The sequence below is a fragment of the Cyphellophora europaea genome, assembly GCF_000365145.1.
Source record: "Cyphellophora europaea CBS 101466 unplaced genomic scaffold supercont1.11, whole genome shotgun sequence".
In the NCBI taxonomy this organism is placed as follows: domain Eukaryota; kingdom Fungi; phylum Ascomycota; class Eurotiomycetes; order Chaetothyriales; family Cyphellophoraceae; genus Cyphellophora; species Cyphellophora europaea.
In genome coordinates, this window is record NW_008481799.1 from 769,191 (window position 1) to 787,239 (window position 18,049).

Consider the following 18,049-nt stretch of genomic DNA (forward strand, 5'->3'; position numbering starts at 1 on the left):
AGTCCATCATACCACAGCAAAAATTCAATCTTGACTGCACGAGCCTCAAAAAGATGAACAGGATCTGCACCATGTCAATTAGCTCTTCTCCACAGCTGTCGACAAAGTATCCATATCCTTTGGAAGGCGCAGCATCTCGACTCGGACACAGCAGCCGCTTTCCGAAGAATACCTCTCAGCAAAAAGCAGACTTCTCATCCCACGGATGCCTGCTGTTTTTGCGCAAAGCAAAGCCGTCCCCTAGCCACGACTTGGCAACATGCCACATTCGTCCTCGCTTGTCACTCCAGCTCCGGTCGAGCCAGGCCCATGTACTCCGTATGCTACACCACGTTTGAATTGCACCAATCGTTCCCTTGGACTTGAAGTTCTCCCATCCACCAGCCTGCCGTATGCACGTTCCAAGGTCGCCCAACATTTAGTCCCTTCCTCACGCGGGCTACCTCTCTTTCCGCCTACGAAATCAAGGACGATAGCTTTCCGCAGGACTTCCAGGTCAGATGCCAGCTGGCTATCCACCTGGTCTTCTGACATTGAGGCTAAGTAACGTGATTCATTCGGCTTTGACCGCTGACGCTCATGAATCCGACGGATTCGGTGTGCTCGATCCGCTTGTGGACTGCTTGTGTCGATGGGAGCAAGACCGAATTCAATACGTCCGCCTGTCGTTTGTTCTGGCAGATGACCCCGCCTAGAATGCAGAAGCCAAGCTAGCAAGATAACGATCGAGTCGACATCGGCACGTCGAGACCTAGAGTTTAGCTGCACTTCTACGAACGCTCACGCGATCTGGACATTGCTCGCCTTCTACGGAGTATCGGAAGAACTTCATCTCCGCCGTGGACATCGATAATCAGGATCTCTATTCTGGTCGTGGTATGCCGAAAATTGCACGCCGAATCTATCTTCTCGAAGTTTCTTAGCGTGAGCTGCTACAGTCCTGGTCAGCGGCCGGTGGAAGGGTGCAATGTCAGGCACTTCTGGCTATTATTGACCTTTGGAGGGCATGCACTGATTCACTCTCTGTTTGTCGGGCTTTCAGGTGGCCCATCTTCGGAGCGTTACCCAACGCCCTTTGTCTGGCAATAGGTCTGGACCCCTCCTCCTACTTACATTGACTTGGCGATAGCAAACAACCCCAAGCTGGATTTCAGCTTCGGGCTGAAAGTATAGAAGCTTGATGCTTCCAAGTACCACCTCCACGATCGCGCCCATTACTCGGAAACCCTCTGTGGCTGGGCTCTTACAATTCAGGAGCGTTTTGCGCGGTAGAAGAATTCGAAACTTTTTCTTGCGATAATTTTGCGAGGAATGCCTCTACTTTGAGGGCTGGAACGGCGAGCTCATACCGAGCGTTGCTTACCTACCATTGGTGGGTGGCTGTAGTAGGAGTTATCAACGAGTGATGCTTCTCCTCTGAGACTAGCCCGAGCACGGCGTCAACTCCATCGAGCAGCCGGGCCGCAACCATCGACACGCAATCGACTCATCCGCCGTCCTTCCACGTCGCGGCCAGCAGAAACGCCCGGGGTCTCGTCCATCGAGTGTCCCCTAAGTGCTTGGTCTGTGTCTTGATGTGCCATTGACAGTATTGCCTGGCGGCCATACATTGCTGCGTTTGGTGCGTGGCAAGAGCCGTCGACTCGATGGGCTACAACAGGTAAGAAAGATGCTGTAGTTGCGTATGAGATCTATTTATTCGTTTCTGAGGCACACCGTATACGACCACCCCACAACGGCCGCCCTGGTCACTTATCTAGAATGCCATTTAGCTTTGCCTCTCTCTCCTACTTATCGTAGCCATCGCGCCAGTGCTATGCTATATCAAGGACAATGTAGCGTGTAAATCAGACCGCCAGCCGTAAGCCCCCCCCCCTTGACTACCACTACACATACACACAGGTGCAGTCCTGCCCGTTTCCCAGCGCCAACTTGCATTTATATTAGCTTGCTTAGTCCTTCACGAGACATCCACTGTCCTCGTCGTCCATCGAACGCCCGTAGCCTACCCTATGTCTTGATCCTGCATTAATCCATCAGTACCCACCCCTTGCGTGCTCATACCCATCCATCTCCCTCTCCCTCTCCGCATGCCCCCGACTCTTGCGCCTCGCAGCCCGCTCATCTCGGTGCTGTCCACCGCCCATTGTCCCTGCCGCGTCTCCGAAGCCATCGCCCTGCTGGCTCACCGAGTCGTATCCGCTGAGGCGCTTCGGCTGCCGCGTCTCCACGACGCCCAGATGTCCACTGCTCTGCGTGCGCGTGTGGTAGGTGCCGCTCGTTGGTGGGCGGTACTCGTAGGTGCTGTCTGCATACGCCGAGTCGTGGTACTGGGTGGGCACGAAGGAGGCGCGGTGGTCGTTGTGCACAAAGTCGGCGTCGGAGTACTGAGCGCCACCACCTAGGAGCGGGTCCTTCTGTTGTGGTGCACCGGTAAGGGCGAGGGAGGAGTCGACGGCCAAGCCCCAGTTGTTCTGGCGGGCACCGACTGAGAACTCGAGGTCCTCTTTTGTGATCGAGTCCCAGTACTGTAGAAGAACATTAGCCATAGGGGTATGTGGGGCGATGGGGACATGGATCTACCTTGTAAATCATCATGACAGCTAGTAGGTTGCAAACTGTGGCGAAGAATAGACCATCCAAGTAGTGGTTGACAGCCTCGCAGATCCGCGCGCCAAAGGTATACAGAATCACCTGGCCGATGACGAAGAAGAAGACTGCTGCTGCGAGATCCCAGAGTGGCCAGCGATCCTGCAATGTGTTTACCACAAGTATGACCTGCATGACCAGATACACGGCCAGGCAGATTGCATTGATCAAGTAGAGGACCACGAACAGGCCGGTAGTGTTCTCAGGGCTGAGGCCTGCCCAGCCTTGGAAAGTGAGCAGGGACACAACGAAGGAGATGGCAAACATGAAGACGCTCGACAGCCGCAGGAGCCACACAGATAACAGAGTGCCGTCCTCGTACAGCTGGAAGCCCACAAAGCCGTTCACGAGCAAGGCCGTACACAGCGCGCTCGCCAGCCCGTTCTGCGCAGAGACAAAATACAGGAAGGCCCCGTCCGTCGTGGCGGGCAGCACGCCGGCGTCTAAAACCAGACTCACTGCCGTGAGCACCAGATATAAGTAAAAGAATGTCAAGATCTCTTTGCGTCCAACAGCTGTGAACTTGGACCGCACATGGAAGATCATGATCGCAGTCATTCCTAGAGCGACAATGTGCGCAAAGTCGGTCGCGGCTTGAAATATAATGGTGTTTGCCAGCTCGATGGAGCGGGCGGCGCAGTCGGGGAGGAGAAGTGGGTTGTGTGTGGACGTGAGACTCGAAGGCGGTCCCAATACGTAGCAGAGCGGCAGCGCGGACTGCGCGCAGAGGGTATCGAAGGAGCCGAAGGCCATGGTGGGCAGGCCTTCCAGGGTAAAGGACAAGAGGAGGAAGTATGGACTGGTCCCTCCAGTGTTGTGGGGGGCGTCCGCGCCGTAGGCGCCCTCAAGGGGGGTTTGGTCTGGTGGCGGAAGGGCAGATCAGCGAAAGGGGTGATCGTTGTATGCAGGTGGTTTGTTCGCGGAGCGAGATCTGGTGTTCGTATAACAACCGTTGAGAGGGCACAAACGAGTGTGAGAAACGACGACGGTGATGTTAATTCGAAATAAGGCCCCAGAACATCGTTGGCGGGCCAGGGCTGTGCTTGGACTACGTTCTCACGAGGCCCGTGTCTCAGTTGAAGCCGCCTTTCCGCTTCAGGACTAGACTGGTTGCTATAGAAATCGTAACCGAAAATCCAGAAAACTTCGGCAGGCAGAGAATTCTACCACCACGAACCACACGGTGAATGTGCGGCGTGCACGGACTTCTATGCCATCAAGCAGAATACAAGATAAAATAATACGCTTTGCATCAGTATCTGCGACTATGGGGTATGCTGTGGCCATCAGGGTCGCTTTGTCGATCCTCGCACCCAACACCAAGCCCTGGCAACTCCGTCGCCAATGATATCTATCCCAAACGCCCATGGGCTCACCACGAAGTCTGCAATACTGGGTATCTGTATAACTGGTCAAAGCCCGCGACGACGACCCATTCTATGACGCCATTCCTTGACAATGTGTTGAGCTCGATCCTGCGCAGTTGCGAGAGTGTCTGACTGCATATTGTCGTGCAAGTTGTGCGCAGCTTGCTGGAATCGATGTCTCAAATCAAATCCGTCCATTCGGTGTCGCACTGCAGTGACCTTTGAGAGTACGTCGTTGATAGCTCTGCTCTGCTTGAGCGAGCCTATCCAGTTATTCAGCAGCGCTGCTCCTCTAACATCCATGCGTCTGTTGAACGCCTCGCGCTTTGCGTCAAATGCTGCCAGTCTGGCACGACAGAAGTCCAGTCGCTTCTGGCCAGCTTTAAACTGCCGAGACAAAGCGAATCCAGTATCCTGCGCGTGCTGAATAACCTTTTGCTGACCCTCGGACCACTGACGCTTCTGGAGTGAACCCTGGAGCCGGATCAGGGACTGCCGCACACTTTGCCCAGTTTCCTCAATCATGCTTCTGATCCACACGTCTAGCGGCTGTGGCCCGAGGTCGAGCTTGATGTTGTCGACCACATGCGGATGAGTCATGGCAAGTTGAATGTCAAGCTTGCCATAGAGTTGTTCCTTTGTGATGTGCACACTATACACACACGGGAATAAAGGGTTGACTTCGATTTGCACAGGGTCCTCGTCTCTGAGTACAATCACATCAAGTAAGCTTGTCTTCTTTGGCTCGTGTGGCGTTCGCACGATCAGATGTGAATTGCCCACTACTTCGACCTCGAATTTGCCGGTCGTTGACTTGGTAGCATCAATGGTCAATGGTACGTGCGGGTCAACGAGGCCGGTGGGTACGGCGACGACGGTTCGGCTTGTGTTCAGAAGGCTGCTCGCTAAAGTTGGTACGCCACTCGTGCGCACAGCCACAGTGTCGTTGGCCAATGTTGATCCAGTTTTCTGGTAAGCGAGCAGGGAAACGCAAAACTGATTGACAAGAAGTGCACAGATCAAAATCAGAAGCATGGGACTTAGTGGTGAGCATCTCTTGACTCGCTCCCACATGGTTGAGACACCCAGTACCCGAACAGGCTTCTGGATGTATTTGCGAGAGCTGGCATCGTCTGAAAGCAGAACGTCCGTCCTCTCTGGCTTCTGGTTGCGTTCCTTGTCGTTGCCTGGACTGTCTACGAGGTACGATAGGTGGCGGCTGAGTTGAGCGGGGTTGAGGCTTAGCAATGTATTCAGATCCAGTGGAAGCTGACGACAAATACCGCCCTTTCGTACGGGAAGATCTTCGATGCACCTATGCGCACTCGATTTCGCAAACACCAGAGGGACAAAGTCGGCGCTCCAGTCTTCATCAACTGTGATGGCCAATACCGGAATGGAATGGCGTTGGGCAAAAATGAGCATGATGCAGACCTTATCCGTCTGGTCACTGGTATCTTTGCTGCTAACGACAACGACAGCTAGATCGGGCTTGCTTCCTTCCTGGCCTCGAATAGAAAAGCCATCGTGATATCTTTCGGACCGCAGTACTTTGGAGGAGGACTCATCGAACAAGGCTATCGACTGGTGCATGCTATCCAGAAATTCGGCCGACTGATAGCTGTCGACCTCGAGTTGGCAGTCAATAGGGATCACTTCGGCAGTCGAGGGCGTGGAACCTGGGCCGAAACAATCGGGGACAACATGATAACGAGACGGTGCATTTGGTGGGCTATTATCGAACGCTGATCCGGAGGCGACCAAAGCATCTGCAATCTTGCCCACAACAGAGCTTCGAAGGGATGGCAAGTAATCTTTGCCTAACATAAGCATTCGCAGCGATTGTCGGCCAGTGTCCCGCAGCGTCGATTTGCTCAGGCCCAGCTGGATGCTCCCAATGGGCTCTGACAGGACCACGCTTCTATCAAACCCTAGTGCCAACGGGTCGGCTGATTTGAAGACTTCGAGGGTGTGGCGCACAAAAACGTTCTCGCCATCCAGACTGGCGTCATGCTCGTCTAGCGTGATATGATTGGGAAGCAAGCTGGTCTCTGTCAACGACGTGCCAGCCGCAGGAGTGCACTCCGATGTCTCCATGCGTGAGGTATACTGCGCGGAGGGATGATCATGCGGGGATGGAGTTTCTTCCTCCGGCTCTTCCTCCGGCTCTTCCTCCTCGTCTGCAGCGGACGCATCTTCTTCCCGCACGCTCAGAATGTCATCAGCACTGTGGATATCGACGAGTGACCCTGTGTCTGTCTTCTCTGAACGGAGGTCGTCGTCTTGAGAGAGCTCGGCATCAGAGATGGAAGCCCAGCTCTCACTCAACGAGGAGCCGGTTCCTTGTTGGCCGTGCACCTCCCTCATCGTGGCTTGCGAAGAGGAGGGATGGGAGGGATATGAATGATGAAGGAGGGTGTCGAATGAAGTTTCAACAAAGATTTGAGGATACTGAAACGGATCGGCGGAGTCGTTCGGCGCTTCGCTGGAATCAGTTGACTGCAGCTCGCGCAACTGGTCGTAAGGAGGGTCAGCCATCGCGGGCTGGGGTTGACAGAGGATGTGTCTGTGTTGCAGATGCGGGACGGTTGAGGGGCTTACCAAGTGCAGAGGGAAAGAGCGAAAAGACCAAAAAGGTGGCGTGTCAATAGAGGGAGTGGTGACAGTCGCGTGGTAGATAGTGGTTGAATCAGGCTCGCGGGCAGGTTCCAGCCAATGCAGGCAGCACTGGTTGCTCCGCAATCTGACCAGCGCAGGTTCGAAGCCAACGTCAAGAAATCTATGGGTGAAATTAAGAGCACAAGGGTTCTGACACTATCAAGAAAGTAGAGGAAGTAGTTGCCAGAGAATGACATTCATTCGTGATTGTACAGGCAGCCACCGCGGGGTAAAAGATACATGTCGGCTCGTGTCTATCAGTCCAGCCTTGCATTGCGGACCACAAGGCTGGACCCCCCCCACATCTGCCCTTTCAGGTAAATTATCTAGATAAGTATTGGGAGGTATGCCCAGTGATTAAAGAATACTAGAGCATGAGGAAAAGTGCGCTTTGGTCCATTATACAGAATATCCAAATGGGATCTACCATTTTCACGCTGCGCCAATGCCGAGCTAGGACAGCGCTGTCGTCCATCTCTTTGTACACTTATCGCATCGACAATCCAGCTTTAGATGTACCAGGCTGCGTGTCGATTTGGAAACGCGGCCTCACCAGAACTGCTCTCTCCTTCCAGCTCTCCTTGCCCTTCAGGGCGATCTGAAGCAGCTTCCCTTGAAGCCGCTGCGACTGCATGTCGTTTCTTGCACTCATGCCGAGGCGCCTCCCAAATGCTGCCTGGTGCTGATAGTTTTCGCAAATGCCCTGAACGCCACGCGTGGGATCGTCGTTAATACATAGACGCGGATCTTATGCATCAAACATTGCTGTCCAGCTCACGCCGACGTTCAAGGGCTGGCCCAGCCGCCAGCAACCTCGACCCACTCGTTCATACAGCTTCCTTCTTTACCTTCAACATCTCGAATGTCAGTATCACATCGGCACCGGCAACCAACACCGTTCTCCTTTGGAGAGTCTGGCGTAGCCCAATAATCGTCCTCTTCCTGCCGAGCTTTTGGGTCGTCTGTCGTCTTTTCGAGCCAGGGTATCCTTGGAAGTTGTCTTGTGGGCGCGTTTGCTGGGCAGTGCTGAATGGTTGTATGTCGATAACCAAAGTCGCGAAAATAGTGGACATCCTTCACGCCCAGGAGGGCACCGGCAGCAAGGGAATGAATAGGAGCATCGCCCCACTGCTAAATGTTAGTGTCGTCAGAGCAGTTGCAAATGTTGTACTTACCCGTTCCATCCAGAAGCCGCCGCTACGGTCCATCATCTCAAAGAAGTCGTTGTACTCCTTGCTACGAAACCAATCTAGTCTGGCAATTTCGAAGTTGCTCCAGAAATGGCACATGTTGTATTTTTCGCCTTCCATTGCTTCTGGGTCAATGTCTTGAATGTTCTGGTGACCACGTTCCGTTTCGAGAATCTCGTTAGGCAGTGTCTTTTTGCGGTCGTCGGCCTTCGTCTCCGCCTTCTCCGGCTGTGGCTCGAGGAACATCTCCCACAAACCTTGGGATTTGAGGCTGTGTGTGCGCATATAGGCCGATGCGTAGCGGAAGATATTGGGCACAGTCTCTTTCAACTCCTTGACCGCGATGGTGAAGCCATATGTCTTGTTTGCTCTTGCCATTTCTACAAATGGATCATAGGTGATATCGCAGAAGTAGGTGATTTCTGGTTCGACGCGCCAGTACCATTCGTATTTGTCGAGGAGTGGATGTTTGTAGAAAAAGCCGGAATAAAAGCGGCACATGTGATGGTAGCTCTCCATGCCACCATACATGATGGCGGCATCTCCTTGCTTGCGAATGCCTTCTCTTGCGACTTCGTGATCTACCCAGTCGGGATATCCCCACATGCTACTGTTGATTGTCCCAAACTCGACGGGAGAGCTCGTGTAGTTCATGATGGTGTCCTTGAATTCCTGTTCAAACTCGCCATCATTGAGGAAAACATAGGGATAGTTGAACCAGCGATTGAAATGGCGCTCCACGCTCTTGATAGATTGAATCACACCGTCCAGCTCTTTATTGCGTGCCAGAACGACAAAAGCAGCGTTGGCGCGTGGGCCCTTGTTCTGGACTTCAGGGTCTAGACAACCCGTCGCGAAGACACGGTCATGTTTTTCGTTTATCCTCCTGTAGGAATGGTAGGTTAGCTATACACCATACATGAATGCTGGAAACAACAAACCTGATCGATGGAGGGGTTCCAGCGGGCACTAAGATGCGACCGGTGGAGGAAGGATGTCGAATGACCAGGAAAAGCGTCAAAAGCAATACAATCGTGGGGAATAGCAGAACAAATCCAAGTGGAATCGATATGGACGAGTTGCCTTTTAATCGTATACGCCGCCGAAAGAAAGATAATGTGGAAGACTGTTTGTGAGATTTTTCGTCCAGAACAGGAGTCGGCGCGGTATTGGGCAGGTTTTTGAGCATTCGCTGGACGAAGCTCGACGTTTTGGAGGCCTTCCCGCTCATGGCCGTGATTGCGGAGAGTTGCTGCTCCGGTGGCTTCAGGATCTATCAGCAGGTCGTCATGAGCTCGGAGCGAATCTTGCGAGGAGCTGACCGAGTGCCAGACTGCGCGATCTATTGCGAAACTGGCAGGACAGGCCGGCAGAAGAAGCAAGGGTATTGATCAGACAAGTCAACGATAGGGGGGTGGAGATTTCTTTGCGATCCAGGGCGAGAAAGGGGAAGCTGATGAACGAGCGGCTGCGGGAGAGGGTCGATGAGCGCTGTCGTGAAAAGAGGGGTCGTGGAGGTTGACGATGGAGCAAAGCGGTGGTGATGGGGACTTTTACGATGGTGTAGCAGCGCAGCAGTCCGAAGAAGACAGCAACGAGTGCAGTCGAATCTCTGTTCTGTTCGCTCTGCACTGCTCCGGGTGGAGCAAATTTGGGCTGGCCAACGGCCAAGCTATTGGCTGAAAATAGGTAAGCCCACAGCCATGCTTAGGCACGCCATACGAGGCACGGTCCCCGTTGAGGAGTACCTTTTTATTCTTAGGCGCTGCGCAGAACCTCCTTACAACTCGAAGGTACATTCTCGTGCCATAGACCGTATAGCCAACGATCAAAACCGTTTGGGGGTTGCAATCAAGAATTAACGCTGCCTGAATGCACTTGTCGCAGACTGCCGAACATGCTCTAAGACACGGCAAATCCTGTTGGGACCAGTGGCAACAGACACCAGCCATCTAGATTGCAGGACTGAACAAGGCTTGTTGTAGCTAAGACGTACTCCGTAGTCGCTGGCAGTACAACCTCGGGCTCCGCAAAAGTGCAGTGGCACGACCGTCGTGCAAGTGCTGCTGCACCATCGACGTCCTCTTCCTCACCTGGTCCCTGGTGCCTCGGAGGCCGCCTCCAGGTCGACTTCTCAAACGCCTCTTTGTCTAACAGCGTGCCCTATTTCATATTCTCCCTCGCTTCCGAGGCCTATTGGTCCTCGTCCCCCCCGCCTGTCGATCTCACATTCCAACACGAACATCTCCCCGATTCATGTGCCGCTAAGGGCCACAATGTCAACACATATCTACAGCTGATCTGCCTGGAAAGTCTACCTCACTCTCCAGCGTACACATCGATCGTCCCCACACTCGCTTTCTGGGCGGTACTCGTCGTCAAGCCAGCATTTATCATGGCGCAAGTCGCTCAACCCGCTCGGCCTATGACGCCTCCTAAGAGGCTGCTGAATGCACCTATCCTATCCCCGAGTAGCATGCCTCCTCCACCAGTTCAGGCGGCCTCCTCGTACTCCTCATACAAAGGCCACATGGGCCTGGATGTCTTCTCGCCGGTCGACCAAAATGGTAGCTTCTGCTTCGATCGCGTTATAAAGAGCGGCAAGGTTGCCCGTCGCATAAAGAAGAAACGCGCGTGGAAAGCGAGCTGGAAGCCCGCATATCTTGTACTCCGCCCGAACCTGCTCTCCATCTACGGTAATGCAGACGAGACCGATCTGCGCGAATCCATTGCCTTGTCCGACATTACGACTGTGGCGCGTGTCAAGAAGTCCCATCACGAGAACGTCTTTGGTATCTTCAGCCCGTCTAAAAACTACCACTTCCAATCCAGTTCTGAACAGGACACTCTCGACTGGGTCACTCAGATCCGCCTCGAAGCTCGCACCGACGATCTCGATCTCGACCCGCTAGACCCTCCAGCCCCACACTTCTCTCGTTCTCATCAACAAGACTCTCAGCTGGGCATATCGTACGACACTACCGACCTCTCCGCCGACGACTCTCCAGAACCCGTACCCGACTCTCCGTCTGGTCGTCCGGGCAGTAAAAGGGATACCACCCGCCCTCGCGGCGCCTCCAATATCGCCGCCACCGATTTCTCCGGAACCGAGCATCTCAACACCTCGTATTCTTCTTTCAGCGACTTCCACCCCGGGACATCCGCCCCGAAAGTCGGAAGCCTCTCTACCTCGCTGCCCAAACAAGGCGCACTGTCGCCTATCGCCTCCGCCCAGCAACTGCGCCCGCCGCTACAAGCGCGCAACACATCACAACTGTCTCTGGGCGCCGCTGGCGCGCTTGCGGCGGGCGAGACGAACCCTACGGATCCAGAGCGCGTTATTCGACAAGGTTTCCTCTCCGTACAGTCCACCAAAACGGGAATTAAGACGTGGAAGCCGCTCTGGACCGTACTACGGCCCTACTCGTTGTCCTTCTACAAGAACGAGCAGGAGTACGCGGTGCTGAAGATGCTGCCGGTGTCCAGCATTATTGATGCTGTGGAAGTCGACCCGCTAGGCCGAAAGCACGAGTGGGTCTTTGAGGTAATCGCAGAGGAGAAGACGCTGAAATGCTCGGTCCGGGGAGAGGAGGACATGGTGGGCTGGTTGGGCGCCTTGAAGAGCGTGGTTGAGCGGCAGAAACGCGAAGGGGGGAGAACTGAGCGTGAGAGGAACAGAGATAAGGAACGAGGTATGTCAGCCGGGGTTGCAGATGGCGTGAAAGGCATGAGCCTGAAGTGAGCAGAGTGCGGCCAACTGTATATCCAAGGGAAGGACGAGGGCTGTGTATAATCTGATGACAGTGGTTTATGATGCATTATGAGCGTATGAGGTACGAAAAGAATATGAGTTTTATGATCCTGGGATTGGACCGGGTGCGGTTGTGATGCAAGCACACAGCAAGCTGGTTTCTGACTCTAGGATGCAGCAGCACCATGCACTCGTATAGTAGGAGGTGGGAAGCATTTCATAGCTGTGCGTTCAGGCCTTTGTCACTGCCGGCGTAGACTCTGCAGTGCTTGGAGCCAAAAATAATGTTATGTACAGTAACACTTCAATCCAACATCCTGTCTCGTCCTTTCCACCGGACATCTATGTAAACCTTCACCTCTCGACTTATGTAAGCCATTACCGCTGGTATGCAGACTATATCACGGTCCAGGAACGAGAACTGGAGCATAGAGGATGGATTGATTGATTGATATACAACGTGCTGCTATGAGAGGCCGATAGCAGTCGACAGTCGACAGCATGATCCGGTAGTACACGCCCAAGAATCAATTACAGTGTTTCTAGTCTCAGATCAATCGCGACGTTCCAAGATGATCCCTGTGGCTGGTTCTCATCGAAGAAGCTGTTGGTGAATGAGATGCAGCCAGGCGAACCAGAAAGCCGCCTCAGCGCCCTATCCACCCCTTGACCCTGCCCCACAACCCCTGATGCTCATTGGGTAGCACCGCCTCCGTATTGACTGCTTGTTTGCTCAAGAGCGCAAGCTGCTTCTCAACGAGGGCCATAACCACTTCCCGCTCCCGCTCCTCTGATGGTGGATTTGACACGAAGTCGCGCGCTGCAGCGTAGTCCGTGGGATTCGCCTGCTCGAGATGCCGAAGCTCGTGGTCCAAATCCTGCGTGGGCTGCTGTGCCGAAGCGACAGGTTCTTGCGATCCCCGACCTGAGATCTGATCCTGGTTGAGACTTCCTGTAAGAGTGTCCGCTCGGTTGCTTTCGTTACGAGTAGCAACTGCTTTCTTGTCGAGTGACCGGACATCCTTTACCATTTGGCGCAGTTTGGCTGTTTTCTCCGCGATGATAGATTCTTCAGGGTATTGCATCTCCTGCCTCTCGCGCTCTGCAGTTAAAGTGTCCAACAGAGCTTGATTCTTCTCGCGTTCGGCGAGAAGGTTCTGATCTGATTGATCCAAGCTGATCCCAAGGACGTCTTTTTCGTGTAGATCTTGAATTGTGGCAATGCGTGCTTCGGCTCTCGAGATATCGCTGTATAGCTTGACGAGGGTCTTTCTCCTCCGCTCGACTGCTTGATGCTTGAGCTCTTCGGTGCGGTTCTCACGCCGTTGCTCTGACTGAAGCGCCAAAATCTCCTGGAATGTCTTGAAGTTTCTTGGTTTCTCGAGCCCGTGGACGTGAACCGTCGAGCCGGATACGACATTCACCCTCTGCCGCTGTGTGCTTACCATCTCGCCGTCCGCATCTTTGTAACCCATTTGTACTACATGCATCTCCGCGCTTTTGCTTGTCGCAGCAGGCTGCAACTCGCCATGGAAGACTCCTTCCGGCCAGGTTTCAGCATAGGTTCCATCGCGCATGTCCGCCCACAGAACTTGAATCTCACAATCAACATTATCGTAGCCTTTTTCGGCGGGAGCGGCGTCGACGAGTCGATTGACGGATTCGTCTTCGACAACAGCCCCATTGACCTCTGTGCTTAATCGTCGCGCAATGTGCCTGTCCAGAGGGACCATGCCTTTACTTATGTTCGCTTCACTGGCTAGATCTTGCCGCTGCGCAATTTGAAGCTCCTTCTCTTCTTCTTCGGCCCGTATTGCTCTCAATCTTTTCCTACCACGCACGCCGAGACCTTGAAGCCGACCTTTGGTGACGGATGCCAATCTGTGTTGTGCGTTGTACCTCGTGGCGAATAGCTTTTCTAACTGCTCCATAGCCAGACCCAAGACAAAAGATGTGTCTGCAACGCTCGAAGCTTTCTGATTCATAAGTTTTCGCGCCCGGATTCTCTTTGGAAGTTTGAACCCCAGCAACGGCGCACGCAGAACTTTTCGGCCTTTGACATCGTGATCCACGTACCTCTCACGTACTTCGAAAGGGTCGCCCGCCTTGCGAATCGCTTTGTCAATATCCTCTTGTGTGGTCATAAGAGATTCTTGCTGGGGATCGAGCTGACGGCGTAGAGAAAATTCGCGCAGGCGTTGGTAGGCCTTGAGTCCTGCTTGTCGTCCTCCATCATTTTCCGGGAAGTGAATCGAGAAGTAGGGGCGCCAGACGTCACGTCGAAGGGTGGCAGGGACAGTTTTCTTGCCGTGGTAGACAAGCTGGGGCATGACCTGGCCGGACTTCTCGAGCGTTAGTTGACGCACGGACAGAGATCGTGTAGAAACTCACTTGCATGTGGCGAGTCAGGCTATAAACGACTTGCTTGGTCAGTAGGTGATAGTATGCATAGATATTGAGACCGTGGTAGCGCTTTTCGATGGCCTTCTTGACTTGCTGGCTCACCACTTTGCGGCGGTCGCTGACTGCATTAGAGGCCCGATTGCGCCATTTTCCTTGCGTCCATACATGACTTGATGGTACAGACCCCTCTGGCTGAGGTAGTTGATCATCTCGCGGCTGTCCTGGAAGAAATCGCGGGGGGCGGACACGAGGTATGCGAGAGAGCGGCAGTGGAGGTACGGAGTGAGGCGCGGCGGCCACGACTGCGGAAGCCATGGCAGTGGCGTGAATCAGATGAGGTTTGTTATCGATCGGCTCGGATTAGCATCGTGTGGTTGATGATGGCGAATGCATCAACCTTAGCCGGATGGACGGTACTGTAGCTAGAAAAAAGTGCAGGGAGCGAGAGACACGAAAAGCTGCGGAGCTTTTCTAACACGCCTACAAGCTCTCCCCAGTCTTGGCATCTCCTGACCATCCGCCTCGTCGCTACAGTTCTTCAACGAGGTCACGAAATTAGTACTGGGGGCCGACAGAGTTGATCAACGGGCTCTCTAGGCTTACCGCAGAGACCTTTGAGTGTGATATGTACTTAGTCCGGGAAGGCTGTTTTTCGAATGTATCGAATCATGGCGCGTGGCACGTCATCTCAAGACGTAGATATTGCACGAAAGATGCAACACCACATTGATTTCTTCCTACTTTCGCGACGATATGTACACCACGCTCAGTATGCTCATGCTGCAATACAAAGAGCACCTATTCCTGTGGGCCGCTGCAGTCGTTATCCTTGACAAGAAGTGCCCAATATCCTCCAGAAATGCGCGCGATTGCTTTTGAATCTTCGTCAGGCGGTGCTAAGACCTCGCAACAATGCAATCATCATGTGAAAAAGCTGTTTGTGACCTATTTCAGTGAGCTGTCGAGCTTTGTACTGTGGTGTCCCCAAGAGGAACCCAAGTCCGACTAATGTCCATGGACCTGTTGACCCGCCCACCGGGAGTCAAGGGTACATCTATGCGGGATCGATCGCTACGCTCGTCTTCCTCGTCAGCGAGACGGGCGAAATAGTCGGCAAGAGCATCACCCGGATAGTCCACCACATTATCATATAGAGGTGGTGGAGTTACCAGTGGAGGTGGCGGATCATCTTCATCGAAGCCCGGAGGATTGAATGAGGGCACGCGAAGTAGGTGCATTGGTCTCGGAGCTCCGGAGTTCGGATCATTGGCAAAGTGAGCCTGTGAGGGCATAGCGAGGCCACCATCGTCATTCGTCCAGCTCCGTGAAACCCCTGGATTGGGCAGATTGGTGCTAGAACCACTGGCACCCGTCGTTACTTGCTGCGTACCAGTTGGAGGCGTGTTTCGTCTGATCAAAGCAGCACCGGGGCATCCACAATCGTACTCGTCTGTTGGTGCTGCGTTAGGACCACCAGCAGAATAGGCCGGCAGAGAAATGTTCGCCTGCGTTGCCCGGCAAGACAGGATGTTGAACGGTGAGTCTATGGAAATTTCGAAGTGTCGCCGCTTTGTCGAGTCGTTTTCGTCAGGTCTCGACAGTCTCATTACGATCTGTATCTTGTCAATACGCAAACTCCCCATCTAAGAGCAGCAAACGTACCTTGATCCAGTGATTCACCTGTATATTAGAATAGGTTGTGTCAAAATGCAGACGTTCACTTCTCAGCTTCTCCTTCATTTGATAGCAACTTGGTAGCTGCACGTTGAATTCCATCTCAGTAGGGCCGATGCTCACGGAGTCAGCGTCGAGGTTTCCCAGCAGATTGCTATTGTCGTGTGGTACGTTCTCATCTCCGCCAGCCGCGGCCTGTCTGTAATCGTAAGGGATACCACCGCCGGAAAGAATGCGCATCGAGCTACCGGGGTACGAGCTAGTGCTGTGGCTTTCGGCCCTCTTTTCAAAAAGCTGAACCTTCCTCGTTGGTTCTAACCGATGGACCTTCTTGTTGTTCGTAAAGTACTGGATGTTCTCGGTTACAAAGACTTTTATCCTGTGGCATTGAACCTTTGCCAGAGGCGTGAGCTTGAAAGCAATTGGCACGCTGGATCCTAGTGGAAACGACTTGCCGGAAATAACAATATCGTAATGGAGCTGGTCTTCCCAATTCCTCGAGATGGCGATCGGTTCCACTTGCTCCAGAGAACCTTCCGAGGGTGCTCGGATGAGTGTGAGTTCCTTTGATCCAACCAGGTTGGCGCGGAAGGCGCCTGATCTTTCCACCAGAGCCTCCAACTCATATTTAACGCTTCCCAGGTCGACACTGATTGATTCCGGAAGCCGAGAATCAAGGGGCAGTTCAAAGTTGTAGATATAGTCACCAGGGTGGAATACCTTGAAACCTCTTTGAGCCACACTAGGCCCACCACTGGCTGTCTCGCCTTTACCAAAGCTTCTAGAGTGATTTGCTTGCAGAGACAGTCTCTTAGCTTCCCGTGAAGTAGGCGCCTTGGCTGGCGATGAACTCCGCTGAAACAGGTCAAAAGAGGACCCGGTCACACCGACTTCTTTCGTCTCGACAGAGGGACCTTTCTGCAATTGAACAATATCTGCGCCATAGCTGTGCTCAGCTGTTGGCATCTGCGCGTTAAAGAAGGACCATGTGTGGTTCATGATCACCGTGGTGTCGCGAAATTCTACCCGTCGTGGCGGGATTCCTTCTGGCCAATCCGTCTCCGACTTGCCGCGGAAGTTCAGGGATATTGATTTTAGCTTCGCCTGCTTTGTGACTCTCAGCAATAGGCTGCCTCTCAGCATTGTGGTACTGTGGGTTGAGGGATCGTTGGCATCGTAGCCTTGCAGAAAGAGGACTGGTTCAGCGAGCGAGACAATGACCGACACACCGTTACCAGCAGCAACAGGCTTCTCGTCCGCAAAGCTCATCGAGTTGATCGGAAGTTCTCCGTTGTTGGATTGTGTCGACGGGCGTCGCATTTGGGTATCGACTGCGGGCCGCAGCGTTGGTCTAACGACAGACGATGCGCGGGATCGGCGCTCTGGCGAGCGCCTCCCCATGTCTGCAAAGACCATCTCGTCTGCGGCCACCGAGCCTCTCCTGCTACCTTCTTCTTGTCTCACTGGGTGAAGTGTGACTGGATTCGGAGGAGGTTGTGGTAAGCTAAGTCGTAGAAGTTTCTTCGCTTGTTCGCGTGAGAACGCCAGTTTCTGGGAGTGTAGGATGAGGGCTCGTAGCAGGCAAGGGAGATGGACAGTATCGTTGGTGTAAAGTTGCGGGCAGGTATGTCGTTGAGAATAGGGCGGCGATCGATTTGGGTGATCCTCGTAAAGGCGGGATCAACAGACTGCTGTTAGTGTTAGTGTCAGTGAATGTAGAAAGAATGACGTTGGGTGAGGTCGTAAGCTGAGGCAATAGCGGGCCTTTAGGTCTCATGGGGGAGCGGTCCAAGAGTGCAAAGCCTGGATCTGGACCCAATGCAATGCAACCCGCGGCAAGGCAAGCCCGTTAGAGTCCTTGTTTTGGGATGAGCCCTGACTGGCAAATCGGCCCATGAGGGCTGATATCTACGCTACCCCACGCCTCGGCGCCGTGGGTGCCCAGGGCATGCCAATGCTTCGAGGTACGCACCTAAGACGGGTAAAGCTCACGACAGGCCCTCATATAGGTGCCTCGAGCCTTGGAAATCCGAAGGAGGCCAATGGATTGATCTTGGCCTGCTTTACTTCACAGAGAACCGCTTAACAGTGGCGTACAGGTGCCTAGGCACGATTCTTTTGAGGGCAGAGATGGCGGAAAGCGTGCGTGAGCTGCGCCCAATAAAGTATACAACCGTGCGCCGTCACTCAGCGGCTCTGAAAACTTTTAATGACACCCAAGCAAAAGTCAATTCATGGTCAGCCCCCTCGGCTGAAGATCAGAAGGAATAAAGGCAAGCGATATTATACTAGGTCTGGCACAGTCGCTGGGGATGCGTAGGGACTGCCTGAGTCAAGTACGGAAGCGCGGGCCTGCG

General features: G+C 53.6%; 6 protein-coding genes across 6 annotated transcripts; 1 reads left to right on the forward strand and 5 right to left on the reverse strand.

The window, feature by feature from the left end:
- Nucleotides 1–2,036: 2,036 nt before the first annotated feature.
- HMPREF1541_09961 (chitin synthase export chaperone) lies at nt 2,037–3,402 on the reverse strand (the record flags this gene model as incomplete). Its single annotated transcript, XM_008714633.1, has 2 exons — nt 2,037–2,528; nt 2,584–3,402. 2 exons carry the CDS (start codon nt 3,400–3,402, stop codon nt 2,037–2,039), a joined length of 1,311 nt encoding a protein of 436 aa, XP_008712855.1.
- A 659-nt stretch (nt 3,403–4,061) lies between these two features.
- HMPREF1541_09962 (uncharacterized protein) lies at nt 4,062–6,554 on the reverse strand (the record flags this gene model as incomplete). Its single annotated transcript, XM_008714634.1, has 1 exon — nt 4,062–6,554. The coding sequence occupies one exon, from the start codon at nt 6,552–6,554 to the stop codon at nt 4,062–4,064; it is 2,493 nt and encodes an 830-aa protein (XP_008712856.1).
- A 906-nt stretch (nt 6,555–7,460) lies between these two features.
- Nucleotides 7,461–9,095, reverse strand: HMPREF1541_09963 (uncharacterized protein; the record flags this gene model as incomplete). Its single annotated transcript, XM_008714635.1, has 3 exons — nt 7,461–7,802; nt 7,850–8,750; nt 8,806–9,095. The coding sequence occupies 3 exons, from the start codon at nt 9,093–9,095 to the stop codon at nt 7,461–7,463; spliced, it is 1,533 nt and encodes a 510-aa protein (XP_008712857.1).
- A 1,164-nt stretch (nt 9,096–10,259) lies between these two features.
- On the forward strand, nt 10,260–11,606 carry HMPREF1541_09964 (uncharacterized protein; the record flags this gene model as incomplete). Its single annotated transcript, XM_008714636.1, has 1 exon — nt 10,260–11,606. One exon carries the CDS (start codon nt 10,260–10,262, stop codon nt 11,604–11,606), a length of 1,347 nt encoding a protein of 448 aa, XP_008712858.1.
- A 656-nt stretch (nt 11,607–12,262) lies between these two features.
- On the reverse strand, nt 12,263–14,333 carry HMPREF1541_09965 (uncharacterized protein; the record flags this gene model as incomplete). Its single annotated transcript, XM_008714637.1, has 2 exons — nt 12,263–13,957; nt 14,007–14,333. The coding sequence occupies 2 exons, from the start codon at nt 14,331–14,333 to the stop codon at nt 12,263–12,265; spliced, it is 2,022 nt and encodes a 673-aa protein (XP_008712859.1).
- Nucleotides 14,334–14,968: 635 nt separating this feature from the next.
- On the reverse strand, nt 14,969–17,108 carry HMPREF1541_09966 (uncharacterized protein; the record flags this gene model as incomplete). Its single annotated transcript, XM_008714638.1, has 2 exons — nt 14,969–15,631; nt 15,681–17,108. 2 exons carry the CDS (start codon nt 17,106–17,108, stop codon nt 14,969–14,971), a joined length of 2,091 nt encoding a protein of 696 aa, XP_008712860.1.
- Between the last annotated feature and the right edge of the window lie 941 nt (nt 17,109–18,049).